The 18,475-nt window shown below is 38.9% G+C and overlaps 1 protein-coding gene across 1 annotated transcript; it reads left to right on the forward strand.

The window, feature by feature from the left end:
- The first annotated feature begins 850 nt into the window (after positions 1 to 850).
- LOC149224790 (uncharacterized) lies at positions 851 to 1,852 on the forward strand. The gene has a single exon (XM_089388284.1). It carries the CDS (start codon positions 851 to 853, stop codon positions 1,850 to 1,852), a length of 1,002 nt encoding a protein of 333 aa, XP_089244410.1.
- Positions 1,853 to 18,475: the final 16,623 nt, after the last annotated feature.

Consider the following 18,475-nt stretch of genomic DNA (forward strand, 5'->3'; position numbering starts at 1 on the left):
CAATTTCGACCCTACCCAAACTAGCACAGACACCTACTTCGCTGCTCAACCAAGGTTGTGACCCCGTCGCCATGGAGAATGTCTCGCGCACCTCTGTTCTCCTCCCAACTAAAATTCATCACCCAACCATCCAAACTAGGCACACCACTTGCATGCCCATGAATTTAACTTCATAATGTGCGTGCAAGCTCAACACTTGCCTGTATTGAATGTGAGGTTGGCACATGAGTTGGTGTTTAATGAGCTCGTGGAGGCGGGACAAGCCCCAATGGCCATGCATGTGACAAGTGTGTACCCGGTAGGTCAACCCATCAGGGTTTAAATGATTATTAGTGTTATTAGTGATGTGTAACTGGAAAAAAATTTGAAAGATTAATAATGATTATTATTTAATTGATATTATATTTTGTTCTTATTATATTTTTCGTTTTGAATAATATATATAAGTGAAGTTTAATTATTTTATTTTTTGTTTATATGAGTGGACTTGATTATTTTAAGTTTCTGTTTTTTAATCAAAATTAAATGAAAAATACAAATTTAACAAAATCAAATATACTATTTCAACATTTGTAATCTAATTTCTCACAAAATTCATTTTAAAATATACACATAAAAATAAAAACATAAAACTTTTAAAATAAACTTATTGTATTAATTTCATATATGCTACTATCATAGTTATATATTGTAAATTTATGATATTTGTTTTAGATTCAACTAATTTTGTTAAAAATTACACAATTTAAATATAACTAAAATCAATATAAAACACAGTCGCATTTGGTGCTATGCCGACCATGGTATATATGCACCAAAATTGGGATACACTGCGCTCATATCTCATAGAATGCCTGAGGTGATACAGCCTTGGTGGCATGCTATTTGGAAGCTGAAGGCATCTCCCCGGTCTAAACTATTCTTCTGGTGCGCTCTTTATGGCAATGTGCCCACAGGTGAACACCTCACCCACAGAGCATTATGTGGCCCATCATGGTGTATTTTCTGCAAAAGTGCATCAGAGACTCAGGATCATATTTTCCTTCTATGCCCTGTAATCATAAACCTGTGGAATAACATATGCAACCAGCTGGGAATTGCAGTAATTTGGAGAGGAAATGATATCAGGAATGCATGGGATACTTGGTCGCTCAGCCACCCGGGAACCAAAGTACAAAACCTTCCACCTGTGGCTACTTGGTTTATATGGCTTGCCCGAAATCGAGCCATATTTGAGGATCAAATTATATCATGGGGCAGGGTAGAAGCCTCCATTGTTTCAGCATATCATGAGCTCCCGGACCCTCCTCCCCCTCGCCCGAGATCCATTCAACCTATGCCCGAATTTGACAGAACCATCCCGTGGGCATTTTTCGACGGAGCTGCAAATCAGGAAGGATGTGGCGGGGGGTTTGTTCTGCACCTTAATGATCACCACCGATTCCTTGTCAAAATAGGCTTAGGCAATGGAACAAACAACTTCGCTGAACTCTCTGCTGTACACAGCCTCCTCCATTTTGCATTAACACATCAGCATACCAGCATCAATATTTTTGGGGACTCTATGGTGGTTATAAACTGGATCAACAATATCACAAATTGTCATACACACACTCTCAGTAACTTGCTACATGATACACTCATTCTCAAAGCAGCTTTTAACCATTGCTCATGTTTGCATATTTACAGAGAGCATAACAGCGAGGCTGACAAATTATCCAAAGAGGCCTCGGCACTTCCCCGAGGCGAGTGGATAACAGTGGAGCAGAATGGAGCAGAGGTGCATCAGTTCTATCACAGGCCATTCATAGAACAAAGAGATCAAAGGGACAACAGTCCCAGCAACGGATAGGCTATGGCGATTTTGTTTCTTTTTTGGATATCAGAAGTACATAGAACATGGAATATGTATATAAATAGAACTCTCTTATAGATATTAAGCACAGACAGATGAATGTACACAGAACAGTTTGATTGATGACTACAGAACAACACTATGAAAGTTGGTTTTTGTTATGAACAATACAAGTAATGCCTCGGCATCTGCTATATGTAATTTTCAAAACTAATGAAAGTTACTGATTTTTCCAGTGGAAAAAACACAGTCGGATTCCAAAGGGAACCTCCTCCCTGATGGCTTAGACTACTATAAGCTCTGCTCAGTGGTCCAAGAAGACCCTCCAAAGCGCTAGTTGGTCGACGCTGGTCTCTCAAGGTAGCTCATTTTGTGGCCACAATGTTATTCTACTCTTGGATCCCTCAATATTTTTGTATTTTTTTTGCAATGTACATGACGAGATTTCTGGTTTCTCCTCTATGGGAAGAGTCTTCCTCCTATTTCTTTAAACTATTCTAATTCTCAGCCTCATGCCTCTCTAGTTTCTATTGAGCTTCAGTGCTCCAATGAAGGTAATTTTTGTAACACAAATGTAATACAAAGGATTTTCACCTATTTAAAAATAATATTATAATAATATAAAACATAATTATTAAAAAAACACATAAAATACTATTTCAAAATACTTGCCTTGCCATCATAACTAAAGAGTCATATAGGACTTTATGAGTGTCATAAACTTATCTTGGATACATTAGATTCGGCGTTCCTTGCCTTGTTGTACTCTCTTTTTTAAGACTGGAATGATCCATATTGGTTGGGAGTCGCACACCATTTAGCTTAATTATTGAAGCCTGACCCGAGTGGACCCGAAGGATCGAACCCATGCAACAAAGGGCCAGCACACTGGAAGGGGGGTTCTGACCAATTGTTCCTTTCCTTGTTATACTTACGTACAACAAAAGTTTGAAAAAAAATATCAAACTATTGCATAAGGTTGGGTGTTCCTTGCTGGGCTACACTTACATATAGCAAAAGTTTAAAACTCAAATGTTTAAACTAAAAATAAGTGTTTAATCATTTTATATTTAATTATTTAGAAATATATATATAAACTAAGAATAAATATTTAATTATTTAAAAGAATTAATTTAATCAAAATATGATTCATTCATTGAATTGCATAGAAGGACCCATGCATGTAGCTTCCCTTAATCATACTTCTCTCATTGCTAAATCAATTAAAGAATCTATGGATTTCTACGAGAATGTTTTGGGCTTTATTCCTGTTAGGAGGCCTAGATCATTTGATTTTGTTGGAGCTTGGTTGTTCAATTATGGAGTTGGCATACATTTGCTACAAAGTAAGAATCCAGAGGATTTACCAAAGAAATCTGAGATTAATCCAAGGGATGATCATGTATCCTTCCAATAGTACGATGGATTGGTGGATTTGTCCCTATGGCTTCATGAAATTGTGGTGCAGTAGGGTTGGACAGGCATGGCCAGGCTTTTGGCTGAGGACATCAAAGTGGTTGGCCAAGGCACCAGGGGCATGTAGCACTGAAGCAATTCATAACTTTGAGGGGTTTACTCTATTATGCAGGCTATTGTCGTAGCTTGCTACTCTTTGAGAGGTTCCTTCAGATCCAAGTATGGGCTCACTAGCAGATCAGTTGTAGTTGTTGATTAGTTGTGGTTAAGTATTGATTATATTTCCAAGCTTGACCCTAGGGTCAAGCAAGAACTCTCTTTTTCACTATATCATGCGTGGATGTTGGTAGGATGACATATTTCAAAGGGGGTTAGCTTGCTTCCGAGGGAGGATCTAAAAAAAAATAAAAATAATGAATAAGGTTGGGTGTTCATTACTTGGCTACACTTACATATAGTAAAAGTTTAAAAATCAAATGTTTAAATTAAAAATAATTTTTTAATCATTTTATTTATTTAATTAATTAGAAATAATAATAATAATAGTAATATTTAAACTAAGAATAAATATTTAATTATTTAAAAGAATTAATTTTAATCAAAATATGATTCAGTCGTTGAATCATGTAGGAGAACCCCTACATCTAGCTTCCCTGAATCATATTTCTCTCATTTTCAAATCAATTAAAGAATCTATGGATTTTTATGAGAATTTTAAAGGCTTTATTCCTATAAAGAGGCCTAGATCATTTGATTTTTGTGGAGCTTAGTCGTTCAATTATGAAGTTGGCATACATTTTCTACAAAGTAAGAATGTGGACGATTTACCAAAGAATATGAGATCAATCCAAGGGATAATCATGTATCCTTCCAGCAAAATGAAGGATTGATGATGTCCTGTGACCTCATGAAGTTGTGGTACAGGGGGATTTGAAGGGCTTGGTCAAGCTTCTTGCTAAGGGAAACAAAGAGGTTAGCCAAGGGACCAAGGGCTTGCAGCACTAGAGAAATTCATAGCTTTGAGGGGTTTTGTATGTTAGCGGCAAGACATTGTCGCAACTTGCTACTCTGACAGGGTCCTTCATATCCAAATATGGGCTCACAAATGGATCGGTTGAAGTTGGCGATCGATTGCAGCTGATTATTGATTCTATTTCCAAGGATGACCTTAGAGTCAAGAAAGAACACTCTTTTGCCCTAGATATTGCATGGATCCTGGCAGGATGGGATATTTCAAAGGGGGTTTGTTGGAAATAATACTGAGAGGGGGGGGTGAATCAGTATTATCAAATCAATATAACTTTTTCATTTCCATATTAAAATTCATATACGCTACTTCAATTAAGGCAAACCGAGTGTATACGCAACTATGTGTAATGCAATAAGCGTATATCCAGTAGACTTATGATTCAATTAGTTGATCCTTAATGAGTTTATTAGAACATTATTAACCATATGAACAGCAAACAGGAGCAGTAAAATAGAACAGATCATCACACACAAGAAGTATAGTGGCAACTCACACAGATGACAGATCATAGTGCAGCAGGTCAGTAGCAAAGAGTTGATGATCAAACTACAAAGAATGAAGAAAGAAGAGTATATATGCATGTTCACTATATACCAAGTCACGTACATATGCAGGTTATACGCAGGTTCACTATGTACCAAGTCGCGTATATACGCAGGTTTGCTATATACCAAGTAGGGTATACACACAGGTTCACTATATACAAAGACGCGTATACACGCGGGATTGCTGATCAAAAGTCGCGTATGCGTATGCACGCACTTTCATGCACGGAAAAGCGCGTACATGTGGGAAATCTTATTTTTGGGTCCATGGTATTTAGACCTATGGTTTTGGTCCATGGTATTTAGACCTATGGTTTTGGTCCTTGGTATTGCGTCTGAAGTGTTGAACCCAGGTATTGGGTCCCTAGTATTGGTTCTCAATGGTTTTGGACCATGGTATTGAGTAAGGCCTAAGACTATAAAAGGAGAAGAAGATCATTAGGCAAAGGCATTGAGAAAGTCTTGAATATCTGATGAAGGATGAGATCCAGTATGCAGGTTATGGGTTCATGATGCATTGCTTGATCTAAGCTAAGGAGGAATCTCAATGGTTGATGGAGAACGAGATCTAAGGATAGATTGGGATCTAATGGCTTGGAATGAATTATCTCTATACAGTTTGGTCTTGTTTAGTCTAGATCTGTATACTGACGCATGTAATGTTCTGTAAATGTTATGATCTGGGTATAGCTCAAGTTTGGAATAGTTTCAAATCATGAATGAATATTTATAGATGTATACACTGGTTGACTCTGATAAAAGCTCGTACATACGCAGGTTAGATACATCTAAGTAGTGTATACCATATGAGCTATGATGTTTGAAGTTACAGGTGTATCTGGTTGTTGATGAGTTCTGATGACTGTTTACTGGTGTTAGTATTCTACATATTCAGATTGGTTGATTATGTTTAGCTTCAGTATTGATGGATGAGATCTATAATGGATCAGGATCAGAATGACTTATCTTTATGTGATCTGATGAACTAGATCTGGTTGCTAACATACATATTATCTTTATATATGTAATGATCTGGGTATGTCTGAAGTCAAGAAGTGGAGCGAAGTTATAATTAAGTAATTAATGACATATACGCTGGTTCGCCTTGGTAAAGTTGCGTATACACGTTGGTTCGGCACTTCCAAGTAGCGTATGCACTCTGATGCATGATTTTTGATGATACAGTTGGTTCTGAATATTGCTGTAGAGTTCAGTGTTCTGCTCTGTGTTCTGGTGACTGTAGTTTGTTGATTGGGTTTAAGTGATTCAGTATTGGGTGATTCAAAGATTGATGATGCTAGTGTTGATTGATTATGTGCTTCAATGAGATTGATGGGTCCAGTAAGGAAATTGGATGAAACGTGGCCTTTCAGATTATGGTTTTGTGCTTCAAGAGTATCTAGTCTAAAAATTTATGAAACGTGGTACCTGGAGGATGAAAGAGAAGGTTGTAGCCTTCTGTAGGTTGGCACCTACGTACTAGTACATCAACTAGTACAAGAGCAAAGGGGGTGGTAGCTCCCTTCCAGTAGCAGCTGGAAAATGAGTAAAGGTTGGAGCATTTTAGTAGGCTAGCACCTACGTACTAGTAAATGGATCGGCTAGTACAAGAGCTAAGGGGGTTGTAGCTCCCTTCCAGGAGAAGCTGGAGAATGAGAGAAGGTTGTAGCCTTCTGCAGGTAGAAGCCTATGTACTGGTATAAGACTGCACCAGTACAGAATCATTGTAAAAAGAAGTTTCTTATTAAAAGGAAGATTGAGACGACTTGCAGCAGGTGGTTTTCACCCACATTGGGTTTCCACCTTACATCATGGTGTTCATGTGTGCTTCTTGTGTGTGATGATCTGTTCTATTTTACTGCTCCTGTTTACTGTTCATATGGTTAATAATGTTCTAATACACTCATTAAGGATCAACTAACTGAATCATAAGTCTACTGGATATACGCTTGTTGCATTACACATAGTTGCGTATACACGTGGTTTGCCTTAACTGAAGTAGTGTATATGAATCTTAATATGGAAATGAAAAAGTTATATTGATTTGATAATACTGATTCACCCCCCCCCCCTCTCAGTATTATTTCCAACAATTGGTATCAGAGCAGGTCCTTTGGTAGAAGCTTGATTGCTTGAAGGAGATCCGTAGAACAATGGGAAAGAAGCTTAAGAAGAAAGCGCCTAAGAAGAAGAAGACATCTCAGAAGAACTATGACAGTGGGAGAATCGATTGGGGAATATGTGGAAGAATCACTTTAGATTCAGAATCACTTCAGAATGATGATGAACAAGCAAAAGAACTATCAGGTATGAATTTGTTATCCTCTGGTGATACACTCATCTATCCATTTGAAGATGATGAAAGTGATAGTGAAACAACTGAATTTGCTCTTATGGGTGAGAAAGAAAGATATCAAATAGAGGCATAATTTAAAAGGCTTATAGACAAAATTAGAGATCAACAAGATCTGTTGAACAAAAGGGAATGTGCCTTCAAAGAAGAAGCTACCAAAATAAAAGCTCAACTAGAGGAAGGGACCAAGGTAAGGAAATTATTTAAGGGCAAGGAAGATCAATGTCAAAAGTTGCAGGATGAAGTGACATCATTAAGAAATGAAGTCAATGAAAGAAGCACAACAATCAAGAAACTCAGAGATAGATCCAGTTACTATGAAAGTCTTGAAGCTACGATCCTCTCGCTAAAGGAAGATCTTGAAGAATCAAATAAGCAGAATAAAGAACTACTCCAAGCTCTTGAAAAACAAGAAAACGAAGTCCTTGAATTAAGACATCAGTTGGAAGAAGGAAGAAAAGTTGAAGAAAACATGAAGAAGCAGTATCGCGAAAAGGAAGAGCAACATCAGGTTGAGGTAAATATTCTAAAAGATAACTTAGAAGAAAAGGATAAGCTCTTACGATTTCAAGATAGTACTAAGATCTTGGATGATATTATTAGCAGTCAAAGGTCTCCTGCTGTCAAAACTGGTCTTGGTTTTCATCAATCTGTTGAAGGTGAATCTAGTTCACAAAATAAGACAAGGAACTCTAATGCACAATCTGAAATACTCAACAAAGAGATGAGAGGTCAATCCCATCAACAACCAAGGAAAGAAATTCTTCAAAGAAAATCTTTTACTCCTCCGATGAATAATGTTGAATGTTATGTATGTCATAATCTTGGACATGTTGCAGCCAGATGCAGAAGAAGAATGGTTCAAGACCATCACACAGAAAGATCATCACATTCCAGGTACTTTAAGGGATATTTCTTTGCTTGCAATATGTTTGGTCATAAAGCTATTGATTACTACAAAAGGAATATGAAACATGTAAGATGTTATGCATGTAACAATCTTGGACATACAGCAAAGGAATGCATGAACAAAGTACGGGCACCATACCAAAGGGAGAAACATCATCACACTTGAAGATATGGAAGAAGAAGGAAGTACAGTCAGAAAGATGTGGCACAACACAATATACAGACATAACAAACTCAGAGGGAGTTGAAAGTGTAAAACTTCAGTGCCCTAAATCTCATACGCAAGTTTCATAAAGGGAAGTCACATATATACGCGAGTTAGTTACTGCACAGTCACGTATATGTTAGTTTGAGAAAAAGCAGTAGGGACAGGCTCAGGAAAAATGGTCTGATATGATTCAGTCCATTATTTTCTCTGGTTGATAATGGTTACAATCTGCTGATGATGTGTGGAAATGTCTTGACACTTGTAAAATGTTTAAAAGTTTTTTGATCCTAAATTATTGATGATGATGCCTTGATACTTCTTGCTGATATATGCGTGATCAGATCTGACAGTAAGTAAGATGGCACAGGTTCAGGGGGAGCATATGCTTTTAATAATGCATTGTTGGCATTATGGGTAGTAGTCCTTGGTGATGATGCTTATATGGCTAAATGATATATCTTTCTATGATATGGTTATGAGTTGTCCATGACAAAATCTCATATGATTCTTGGGGTTACATAGTTGGTGTTCAGATCAGATTTGTGGTTGATGATGCATATATGGTGCTTACATGGTAATCTTCATAAGGATAAGGAGAAGTACAAAGCTTGAATACACAAATTCATTACTTGATGATGAGTCACTCATATGCTGATGTCAACATATAATATAGTTATAATGCAGGATTCCTATAGTTCTTGGCGCTCACATGGATGAGGATTGTTGTTGTTACATAGTGTTGGATACATGAATGATTACTCAAAGTTGCATTGTTGGAGACACAATGATGATGATTTCTTACCTATATGATGATAGGTTGATACTTACATATGTTGATTGATGCAGATGTTCCCAAGTGATGATACTTGGATGATATATAAGAACATGCAGATCTTGATGTTGATGAGATGGCTATGGCATTTTTCGCATATGATATAATGTGAATGATTCGGTTGATGCTGTTGACAGATGATTATGGAGCAGATCATACATTGTGTATGATAGTTGCTGATGACTATCATGGTCTTATTTAGATGGTTAGTCTCTGTTATAAATGTCATGTAAAGGTCATAGCAAGACTCTTGATGTAATAGTTTGTCTCTATCTATTGTAGTCATTTGATGAATCCCTTTTGGTCATATGATGTAATTTGTACCCCCACTATGCATGGGAAGGATGATGTAATATTTCAGTCATATCTAGTGTATCCCCACTTGGTTGGGTGGATGAGTCAATATTGGTATATCCCCATTTGGTTGGGAGATGGATGTATGTATGAGCCTTTGGTGATAGGAAGGTCACTTATGATGTATAGAGTCATGTTCTTTCTTGTAGAACATCTTTTTGCAGACCTTGCCTACAGTCAGGGGGAGCTTGGACAGCACAGCAGAGCAGAGATTTCAGCATGTACTCAGAGGGAGCATGGACAGATTGGTACACCTTGGCATATACAAAGGGGGAGCTCATTCATAAATTTCAGTAGGTACTTAGGGGGAGTATGGACAGCGGAATGTTTATCAAGGAAAGAGAATATCTTGGTCCACCCTTTGCCCTTGATGTCAAAGGGGGAGAGTGATTTGGGTTGTTGCCATCAAGTCCAAAGGGGGAGATTGTTGGCATTATGATGCATGTGTTGTACTTGATGGCAACCCACTCGTAGAAGAACAACTCACTTATATATAACTAGATGAATCTACAAAAGAGATATCAGATGTGACAGAATACATGGGATGCAGGACAGCTCAAAGGAATCAGATGACAGTTCTTAGTACGACAAGTTAGCTTTGCCATCAAGTCCAAAGGGGGAGATTGTTGGCATTATGATCCAAGTGTTTTCCTTGATGGCAACTCACACAGATGACAGATCATAGTGCAGCAGGTCAGTAGCAAAGGGTTGATGATCAGACTACAAAGAATGAAGAAAGAAGAGTATATACGCAGGTTCACTATATACTAAGTCGCATACATATGCAGGTTATACGTAGGTTCACTATGTACCAAGTCGCGTATATACGCAGGTTCTCTATATACCAAGTAGGGTATACACGCAGGTTCACTATATACAAAGACGCGTATACACGCGGGATTGCTGATTAAAAGTCGTGTATGCGTATGCATGCACTTTCATGCACGGAAAAGCGCATACATGTGGGAAATCTTATTTTTGGGTCCGTGGTATTTAGACCTATGGTTTTGGTCCTTGGTATTGCGTCTAAAGTGTTGAACCTAGGTATTGGGTCCCTAGTATTGGTTCTCAATGGTTTTGGACCATGGTATTGAGTAAGGCCTAAGACTATAAAAGGAGAAGAAGATCATTAGGCAAAGGCATTGAGAAAGTCTTGAATATCGGATGAAGGATGAGATCCAATATGCAGGTTATGGGTTCATGATGCATTGCTTGATCTAAGCTAAGGAGGAATCTCAACGGTTTGATGGAGAACAAGATCTAAGGATAGATCGGGATCTAATGGCTTGGAATGAATCATCTCTATACAGTTTGATCTTGTTTAGTCTAGATCTGTATACTGACGCATGTAATGTTCTATAAATGTTATGATCTCGGTATAGCTCAAGTTTGGAATAGCTGCAAATCATGAATGAATATTTATAGATGTATATGTTGGTTGACTATGATAAAAGCTCGTACATACGCAGGTTAGATACATCTAAGTAGTGTATACCATATGAGCTATGATGTTTGAAGTTACAGGTGTATCTGGTTGTTGATGAGTTCTAATGACTGTTTACTGGTGTCAGTGTTCTACATATTCAAATTGGTTGATTATGTTTAGCTTCGGTATTGATGGATGAGATTTATAATGGATCAGGATCAGAATGACTTATCTTTATGTGATCTAATGAACTAGATCTGGTTGCTAACATACATATTATCTTTATATATGTAATGATCTGGGTATGTCTGAAGTCAGGAAGTGGAGCGAAGTTATAAGTAAGTAATTAATGACATATACGCTAGTTCGCCTTGGTGAAGTTGCATATACACGCTGGTTCGGCACTTCCAAGTAGCGTATGCACTCTGATGCATGATTTTTTATGATACAGTTGGTTTTGAATATTGCTGCAGAGTTCAGTGTTCTGCTCTGTGTTCTGGTGACTGCAGTTTGTTGACTGGGTTTCAGTGATCTAGTATTAGGGATTCAAAGATTGATGATGCTAGTGTTGGTTGATTATGTGCTTCAATGATATTGATGGGTCCAGTATGAAAATTGGATGAAACGTGGCCTTTCATATTATGGTGTTGTGCTTCAAGAGTATCCAGTCTGAAAATTTATGAAACGTGGTACCTGGAGGATGAAAAAGAAGGTTGTAGACTTCTATAGGTTGGCACCTACGTACTAGTACATCAGCTAGTACAAGAGCAAAGGGGTGGTAGCTCCCTTCCAGTAGCAGCTGGAAAACAAGTAAAGGTTGGAGCATTTCAATAGGCTGGCACCTACGTACTAGTAAATGGATCGGCTAGTACAAGAGCTAAGGGGGTTGTAGCTCCCTTCCAGGAGAAGCTGGAGAACGAGAGAAGGTTGTAGCCTTCTGTAGGTAGAAGCCTATGTACTGGTATAAGACTGCACCAATACAAAATCATTGTAAAAAGAAGTTTCTTATTAAAAGGAAGATTGAGACGACTTGCAGTAGGTGGTTTTCACCCACATTGGATTTCCACCTTACATCATGGTGTTCATGTGTGCTTCTTGTGTGTGATGATCTGTTCTATTTTACTGCTCCTGTTTACTGTTCATATGGTTAATAATGTTCTAATACGCTCATTAAGGATCAACTAACTGAATCATAAGTCTACTGGATATACGCTTGTTGCATTACACATAGTTGCGTATACACGTGGTTTGCCTTAACTAAAGTAGCGTATATGAATCTTAATATGGAAATGAAAAAGTTATATTGATTGGATAATACTGATTCACCCCCCCCTCAGTATATAGTGAACCTGAATATGTATGCGACTTGTGGGGGGTGTGAATCAGTGTTATCAAATCAATATAACTTTTTCATTTCCATATTAAGATTCATATACGCTACTTCAGTTAAGGCAAACCGCGTGTATACGCAACTATGTGTAATGCAACAAGCATATATCCAGTAGACTTATGATTCAGTTAGTTGATCCTTAATGAGTGCATCAGAACATTATTAACCATATGAACAGTAAACAAGATCAGTAAAATAGAACAAATCATCACACACAAGAAGCACACATGAATACCATGATGTAAGGTGGAAACCCAATGTGGGTGAAAACCACCTGCTGCAAGTCGTCTCAATCTTCCTTTTAATAAGAAACTTCTTTTTACAATGATTCTATACTAGTGCAGTCTTATAGCAGTACACAGGCTTCTACTTGTAGAAGGCTACAACCTTCTCTCGTTCTCCAGCTTCTCTTGAAAGGGAGCTACAACCCCCTTAGCTCCTGTACTAGCCGATCCATTTACTAGTACGTAGGTGCCGGCCTACTGAAATGCTCCAACCTTTACTCGTTTTCCAGCTGCTACTGGAAGGGAGCTACCACCCCCTTTGCTCTTGTACTAGCTGATGTACTAGTACATAGGTGCCAACCTACAGAAGGCTACAACCTTCTCTTTCATCCTCTAGATACCATGTTTCATAAATTTTCAGACTAGATACTCCTGAAGCACAACACCATAATCTGAAAGGCCACGTTTCATCCAATTTTCATACTGGACCCATCAATATCATTGAAGCACATAATCAATCAACACTAGCATCATCAATCTCTGAATCACCCAATACTAAATCACTGAAACTCGGTCAACAAACTGTAGTCACCAGAACACAGAGCAGAACACTGAACTCTACAGCAATATTCAGAACCAACTGTATCATCAAAAGTCATGCATCAGAGTGCATACGCTACTTGGAAGTGCCGAACCAGCGTGTATACACAACTTCACCAAGGCGAACCAGCGTATATGTCATTAATTACTTACTTATAACTTCGCTCCACTTCCTGACTTCAGACATACCCAGATCATTACATATACAAAGATAATATGTATGTTAGCAACCAGATCTAGTCCATTAGATCACATAAAGATAAGTCTTTCTGATCCTGATCCATTATAGATCTCATCCATCAATATTGAAGCTAAACATAATCAACCAATCTAAATATGCAGAACACTGACACCAGTAAACAGTCATCAGAACTCATCAACAACCAGAAACACCTGTAACTTCAAACATCATAGCTCATATGGTATACACTACTTAGATGTATCTAACCTGCGTATGTACGCGCTTTTATCACAGTCAACCAGCGTATACATCTATAAATATTCATTCATGATTTGCAGTTATTCCAAACTTGAGCTATACCCAGATCATAACATTTACAAAACACTACATGTGTCAGTATACAGATCTAGACTAAACAAGATCAAACCATATAGAGATGATTCATTCCAAGCCATTAGATCCCAATCTATCCTTAGATCTTGTTCTCCATCAACCGTTGAGATTCCTCCTTAGCTTAGATCAAGCAATGCATCATGAACCCATAACCTGCGTACTGGATCTCATCCTTCATCCGATATTCAAGACTTTCTCAATGCCTTTGCCTAATTATCTTCTTCTCCTTTTATAGTGTTAGAGTCGGTCTGGTCATCCCTCCATCAGAGATCAAAACTCTTTTTGCATTTCATTTTTAGGTGTCTCGCTCGTTTCACTCAGTTGCATTCCGCTAGGGGCATGCCATAATCTGACAGAAGGGCTTTGTCATTCATCCCCCTCATGCTTTGCACTGCTGGCTCAGGTCTGTTCATCAAAATCAAGTTTTCATGTCTTTTGATTAGCAAGAGTTATTTTCAGTCACTAGGTCTAGGGTTTCACAAAATGTGTCTTCACAATGTCCAATAAAGTCAGCAGGCCAGAGGGAGGTTCTTACAAAGTTGTCATTCAAAGATTTTCATCATCATAAAAGTCAAACATTTTTTCCTTTTGTAATAATTTTCAAAGTTTTTAGTTTTTCAAATCCTCAGGCGCAGCCCTGGTCTCCTTTGCCAAATTCCATGTAAGCTGTCCTTGCAAAAATTGCCAAAAATTTCATCATTTCAGTGAAAAATAAAAAAGGAAGTGTGAAAAACAGAGTTGCATTAAAGTGTGAAAAAGTGCCAATGTCAAACATTATAAAAATGGGTTTCAGAGAATCAAAAATCAAAACCATGTCTCCATGTCTTTATAAAGATTTCTCCATGAGGGCCAAGGTCATTTTGAAGGCCAAGAGTGAAGAGGTAATAGTTCAAAGCAATTGGGTGAGCAAGTGCGCATTTTGGGTGAAGTTGGAGGAAACTTGGCGGGCGCGGCGCACTGGGAGAAATTGTCCAGTGCAAATCTGAATGGGCGCGGTGCACTGGTAGAGTGCGGCGCGGCGCATACACCTGAAACTCATTCAAAACTGCACCAAATTGCCAGTTAATCGTTTGGACTTTCCAGGTAGGATCGCCATCGTAATGTTTCATTCATTTTTGTGCCAATATGATGGTGGTTTATAGCTGCTATTGGTTGAAATAAAAACTCTCAAACCCTACCTCTAAAACTCTTCAAGCCAATTGCTGTTAGGGTTGCAAATTCATTGTTTTGTTACCAAGGTTTCCCTTCCATCCCATTTTTCCCTTCTTTCCATCATTCCCTTCTCCCTTATTCCATTTCTCCTGAATTTTATTCTTCCCTATCCCTAAAAATTACTAAACTCCTATTCCCAATTCCCTTCTGCACCTTTACAAATGCAAAAACCCCAAACCCTACTTAGATAAACTTCCAAAAACCCTCCTACATTTCCGTAAACTCTTCATCTTTTCCCCCCTTTCCTAACAGTCCCTTGGTGGCAGAATTTGAATACATCACTAAAAAGAGCAGTTCAGCACAGTCTTCCTACACCAGCATCTTTTTCTCTAAGGCAGTTGAAAAACAGCAGTCATGGCATCTGAGCATTCATCTGACTATGAAGTGGAAACCCAAAGTGACTCACCCTTGGAAGAACAGGCACCTCGGAGGCCTCATAAAGGTGGCAGACATGTTAGAGAAGAACCAACCACCCTTACAGAATTGCAGGCCTGCCCTCTGGCCATGTTTTATTTTCAGCATCATTCATGCTATGATTTTTGTCAAAAGGTGGCTAGTGTTCAATTTCATCATGAGCTGGCTCGTCTTTTTGTGCTGCACTTACATGGAGATCAAGCTACCTTAGTCAGTGTCACCTTCACGCTTACACCAGAATCTGTCTCATTAGCAACCGGTATACCGAACATTGGAGAACCATGGCACAAGAAGCAGAAGATTGACCGGCTGCATTATGAGCCATACATTAAAACCAATTTCTTGAGGCAGCTCAAGAGAGTGTTCCCATTCTGATATCTGAAAGATGAATATGCTACACTAATGAAGTTGATCATGAAATATTTCAGCTATGAGGGACGGTTCTCTCGTCTCTATGCTTATCACATCAAGTTGCTCATGCATTTCACCAGGGTACGGATGATGAACATTCCATATTTCTTTTGCCAGAACATAGAGAGGATGACCACAATTGTGCAGCACAAAACTCCTCAGCAACAACTTAACAGTGTCTATCATTTTGCTCTTATTAAGATTTTGGTGGTTCATCAGCTTGGAGTACAGGGCATCACTTGGGATGATTTCATTTCTGGTGACTTCTTCAGAGCTTCATGGGGATTATCAGAGGTTAAGCATGAAGGTGGACCTTCTCATCAGTATGATCGCCATGAGACCGCTAATGTGCCGGTATTCATCACATATTAGAGAGGCACCAGACATTTGTTTGCAGCGGCAAAGCGAGTGTTATCTCCACCCAGGGTGGAAGGGGCCTCGCTTCCTCCATCAGCATCACAGGTACCAAACAAAGGCAAGAGGCCAATGTAGGATGAGGGGCCATCAGGTAAACCTTCAGGTGAAAGAGAGATCGACTTCATTCTCATTCATGATGATGATACAGATACGGGCCCACAAAGTGCCAAGCTTAGGGAGATCATCCAGGAGCGGCAAACAGAGATCCAAGCCTTATCCCTTGACTTGGAGAGAGCTAAGTGGACCATGAAATATTTGGAGCAGAGGAACAAACAGCTTGAAGATCAGCAGGCAATCATGGAGCTACAGAACATCCGCGAGAATTGCCAGGGTGCACAAAGGAGAAGAATTGAGCTCACGTCATTAGAGCAAGAGATTAATGAGGATCGGGAGGCTAATCTCGAGAGAGTTAACATGCACTTAGAGAGTTGTTGGACAAGGCCGATAAGGATCATGCATTGCTGAGATGCATGGCTTTCCACTACATGGCACGAAACAAGGTCTGCAAGGCCCGAATCAGGAATTTAAAGGCAAAATTGAGGAAGGCAATAAGGAAGCAAAAGAGGCAAAGGGAGCTTGGTCGTCTTTAGATACTGGCCGAAGCCTCTTTAGCCCAACATAAAACTTAATTAAGAAGCTCCAGCCCAAATTTCAAGAAATTTGGGGCATTTTTTACATTTTGGTAAATTTTTGTACAAAAAATAGGGTTTTTCTCCCTGTGCGTCGCGCCACGTGGCGCGCGCTTATGATAAGGAGCTCCAAATGGCAAAAACTTTATATTTTTGGATTTGGCATGAAAAATCATGACTTCTGGTGCATGGCCAAGAAGTTTGGGCAAGTTTTTAGTCCCCAGGAGGTCAAAAACACTCAAAAAATGACCTCACTGCCCCTATTTTGACACACACGAAGCAGTCTTGGGAGATTGAAGTTTTGGAGTGGCAAATGGCCACCAAATTCAGAAATTCCACTTGGGTTGGAAAGTAGACAGGAAAGGCTTTCCAAAAAGCACACTTGGGCTCAATTTTGTCTCCATGAAGTGCCTCAAACTCAGCCTCAAAGTGGTGCGATGCACAGAGAAATTGGCACAGCGCATAGAGGATTTTTGCTCAATTTTTCACCTTCCAGCTCAGAAATTCGGCCAGTTTGACTAGTTTTGCTTTGTGATGTAATTTTTGATCTATATTGATGTAATTGGATAAACATGATATAATTTTGGCACTTATTTACTTGTTCTAGAGGATTCATTCACTAAAAAGTGAAAATTTAATGAATGAATCAGTTTCCTACCTTATAGAGGCAAGTTGTTTTGATTGCCTAGATTTTAGTGCTTTGTTTAGAATTGGTTGAAACAGCTCCTAGAATGGTGAGCTCGACCCCTAGAGGCAAGGGAATGGGTTGGGCTAGTCTATATCATGTAATTCCTAAGTCATTTTCAGGGTTGGACACTTGGGATTGCTTTGGCATATCATTGTACATTCTATCTCTGCATTTTTGGCTAAGGAAAGACCAGGGTTTTGCAACACTGTTTGGGATCCATGTGGCTTTATATTTTGATGATATGCTTCTCTCAGTAATTGTAAGTTTATTAGTGTTATGTGTATCATTTTCCTCTCTTTTCTTCTGAATTTGAGCAAATGAGTGATTAAGGTGGAATCCATTAACTGTTATGCTTTGCCTTTGAATTTGTTTAAATTTCCATGTTTTCATTTGTTTAAGGAGAATTCTTGAGACTTCCTTGCTCTCCTTAGCTCCTCACCAGTCTGATATATCCATCTCACTCGCTTTAAAGCATCAAAACGATTGCCTTCCTTGCCCCAATCAGAACTCTGCAGAAACTGTGCCTCATCCCCGGACCCAAATTTGCCTTTCCCTGTTCCAACACAAAAACCCCAAAACTCAAATCAAATCTTTTGTACTTCATACCTAGCCTAAGATTAGCTTTTATTTCAGTCATCTCGAGCCCCATCACTTGTCTTTTGCCGAGATCGACCCGGAGAGAGCCCTCTCCTGTCCTCGTAGGGCTAGCTACGAGGTTGAGCGTGGTTTGATGTGGACCTAGAACCTTGTCTTTTCAGCCTGAGACAAATCTAGGCTCTAACATATAGTCTTAGGCCTTACTCAATACCATGGTCCAAAACCATTGAGAACCAATACTAGTGACCCAATACCTGGGTTCAACACTTTGAACGCAATACCAAGGACCAAAACCATAGGTCTAAATACCACAGACCCAAAAATAAGATTTCCCACATGTACGTGCTTTTCCATGCATGAAAGTGCGTGCATACACATACGCAACTTTTAA

The sequence above is a fragment of the Pinus tabuliformis genome, chromosome Q (genome assembly GCF_031772625.1).
Source record: "Pinus tabuliformis cultivar Carrire ecotype Pingquan chromosome Q, CPIR1, whole genome shotgun sequence".
In the NCBI taxonomy this organism is placed as follows: Eukaryota; Viridiplantae; Streptophyta; class Pinopsida; order Pinales; family Pinaceae; genus Pinus; species Pinus tabuliformis.

Excerpts from the sequence above, each read along its gene's own strand:
- LOC149224790 (XM_089388284.1), top strand. The coding sequence starts at position 851 with ATGCCTGAGGTGATACAGCCTTGGTGGCATGCTATTTGGAAGCTGAAG.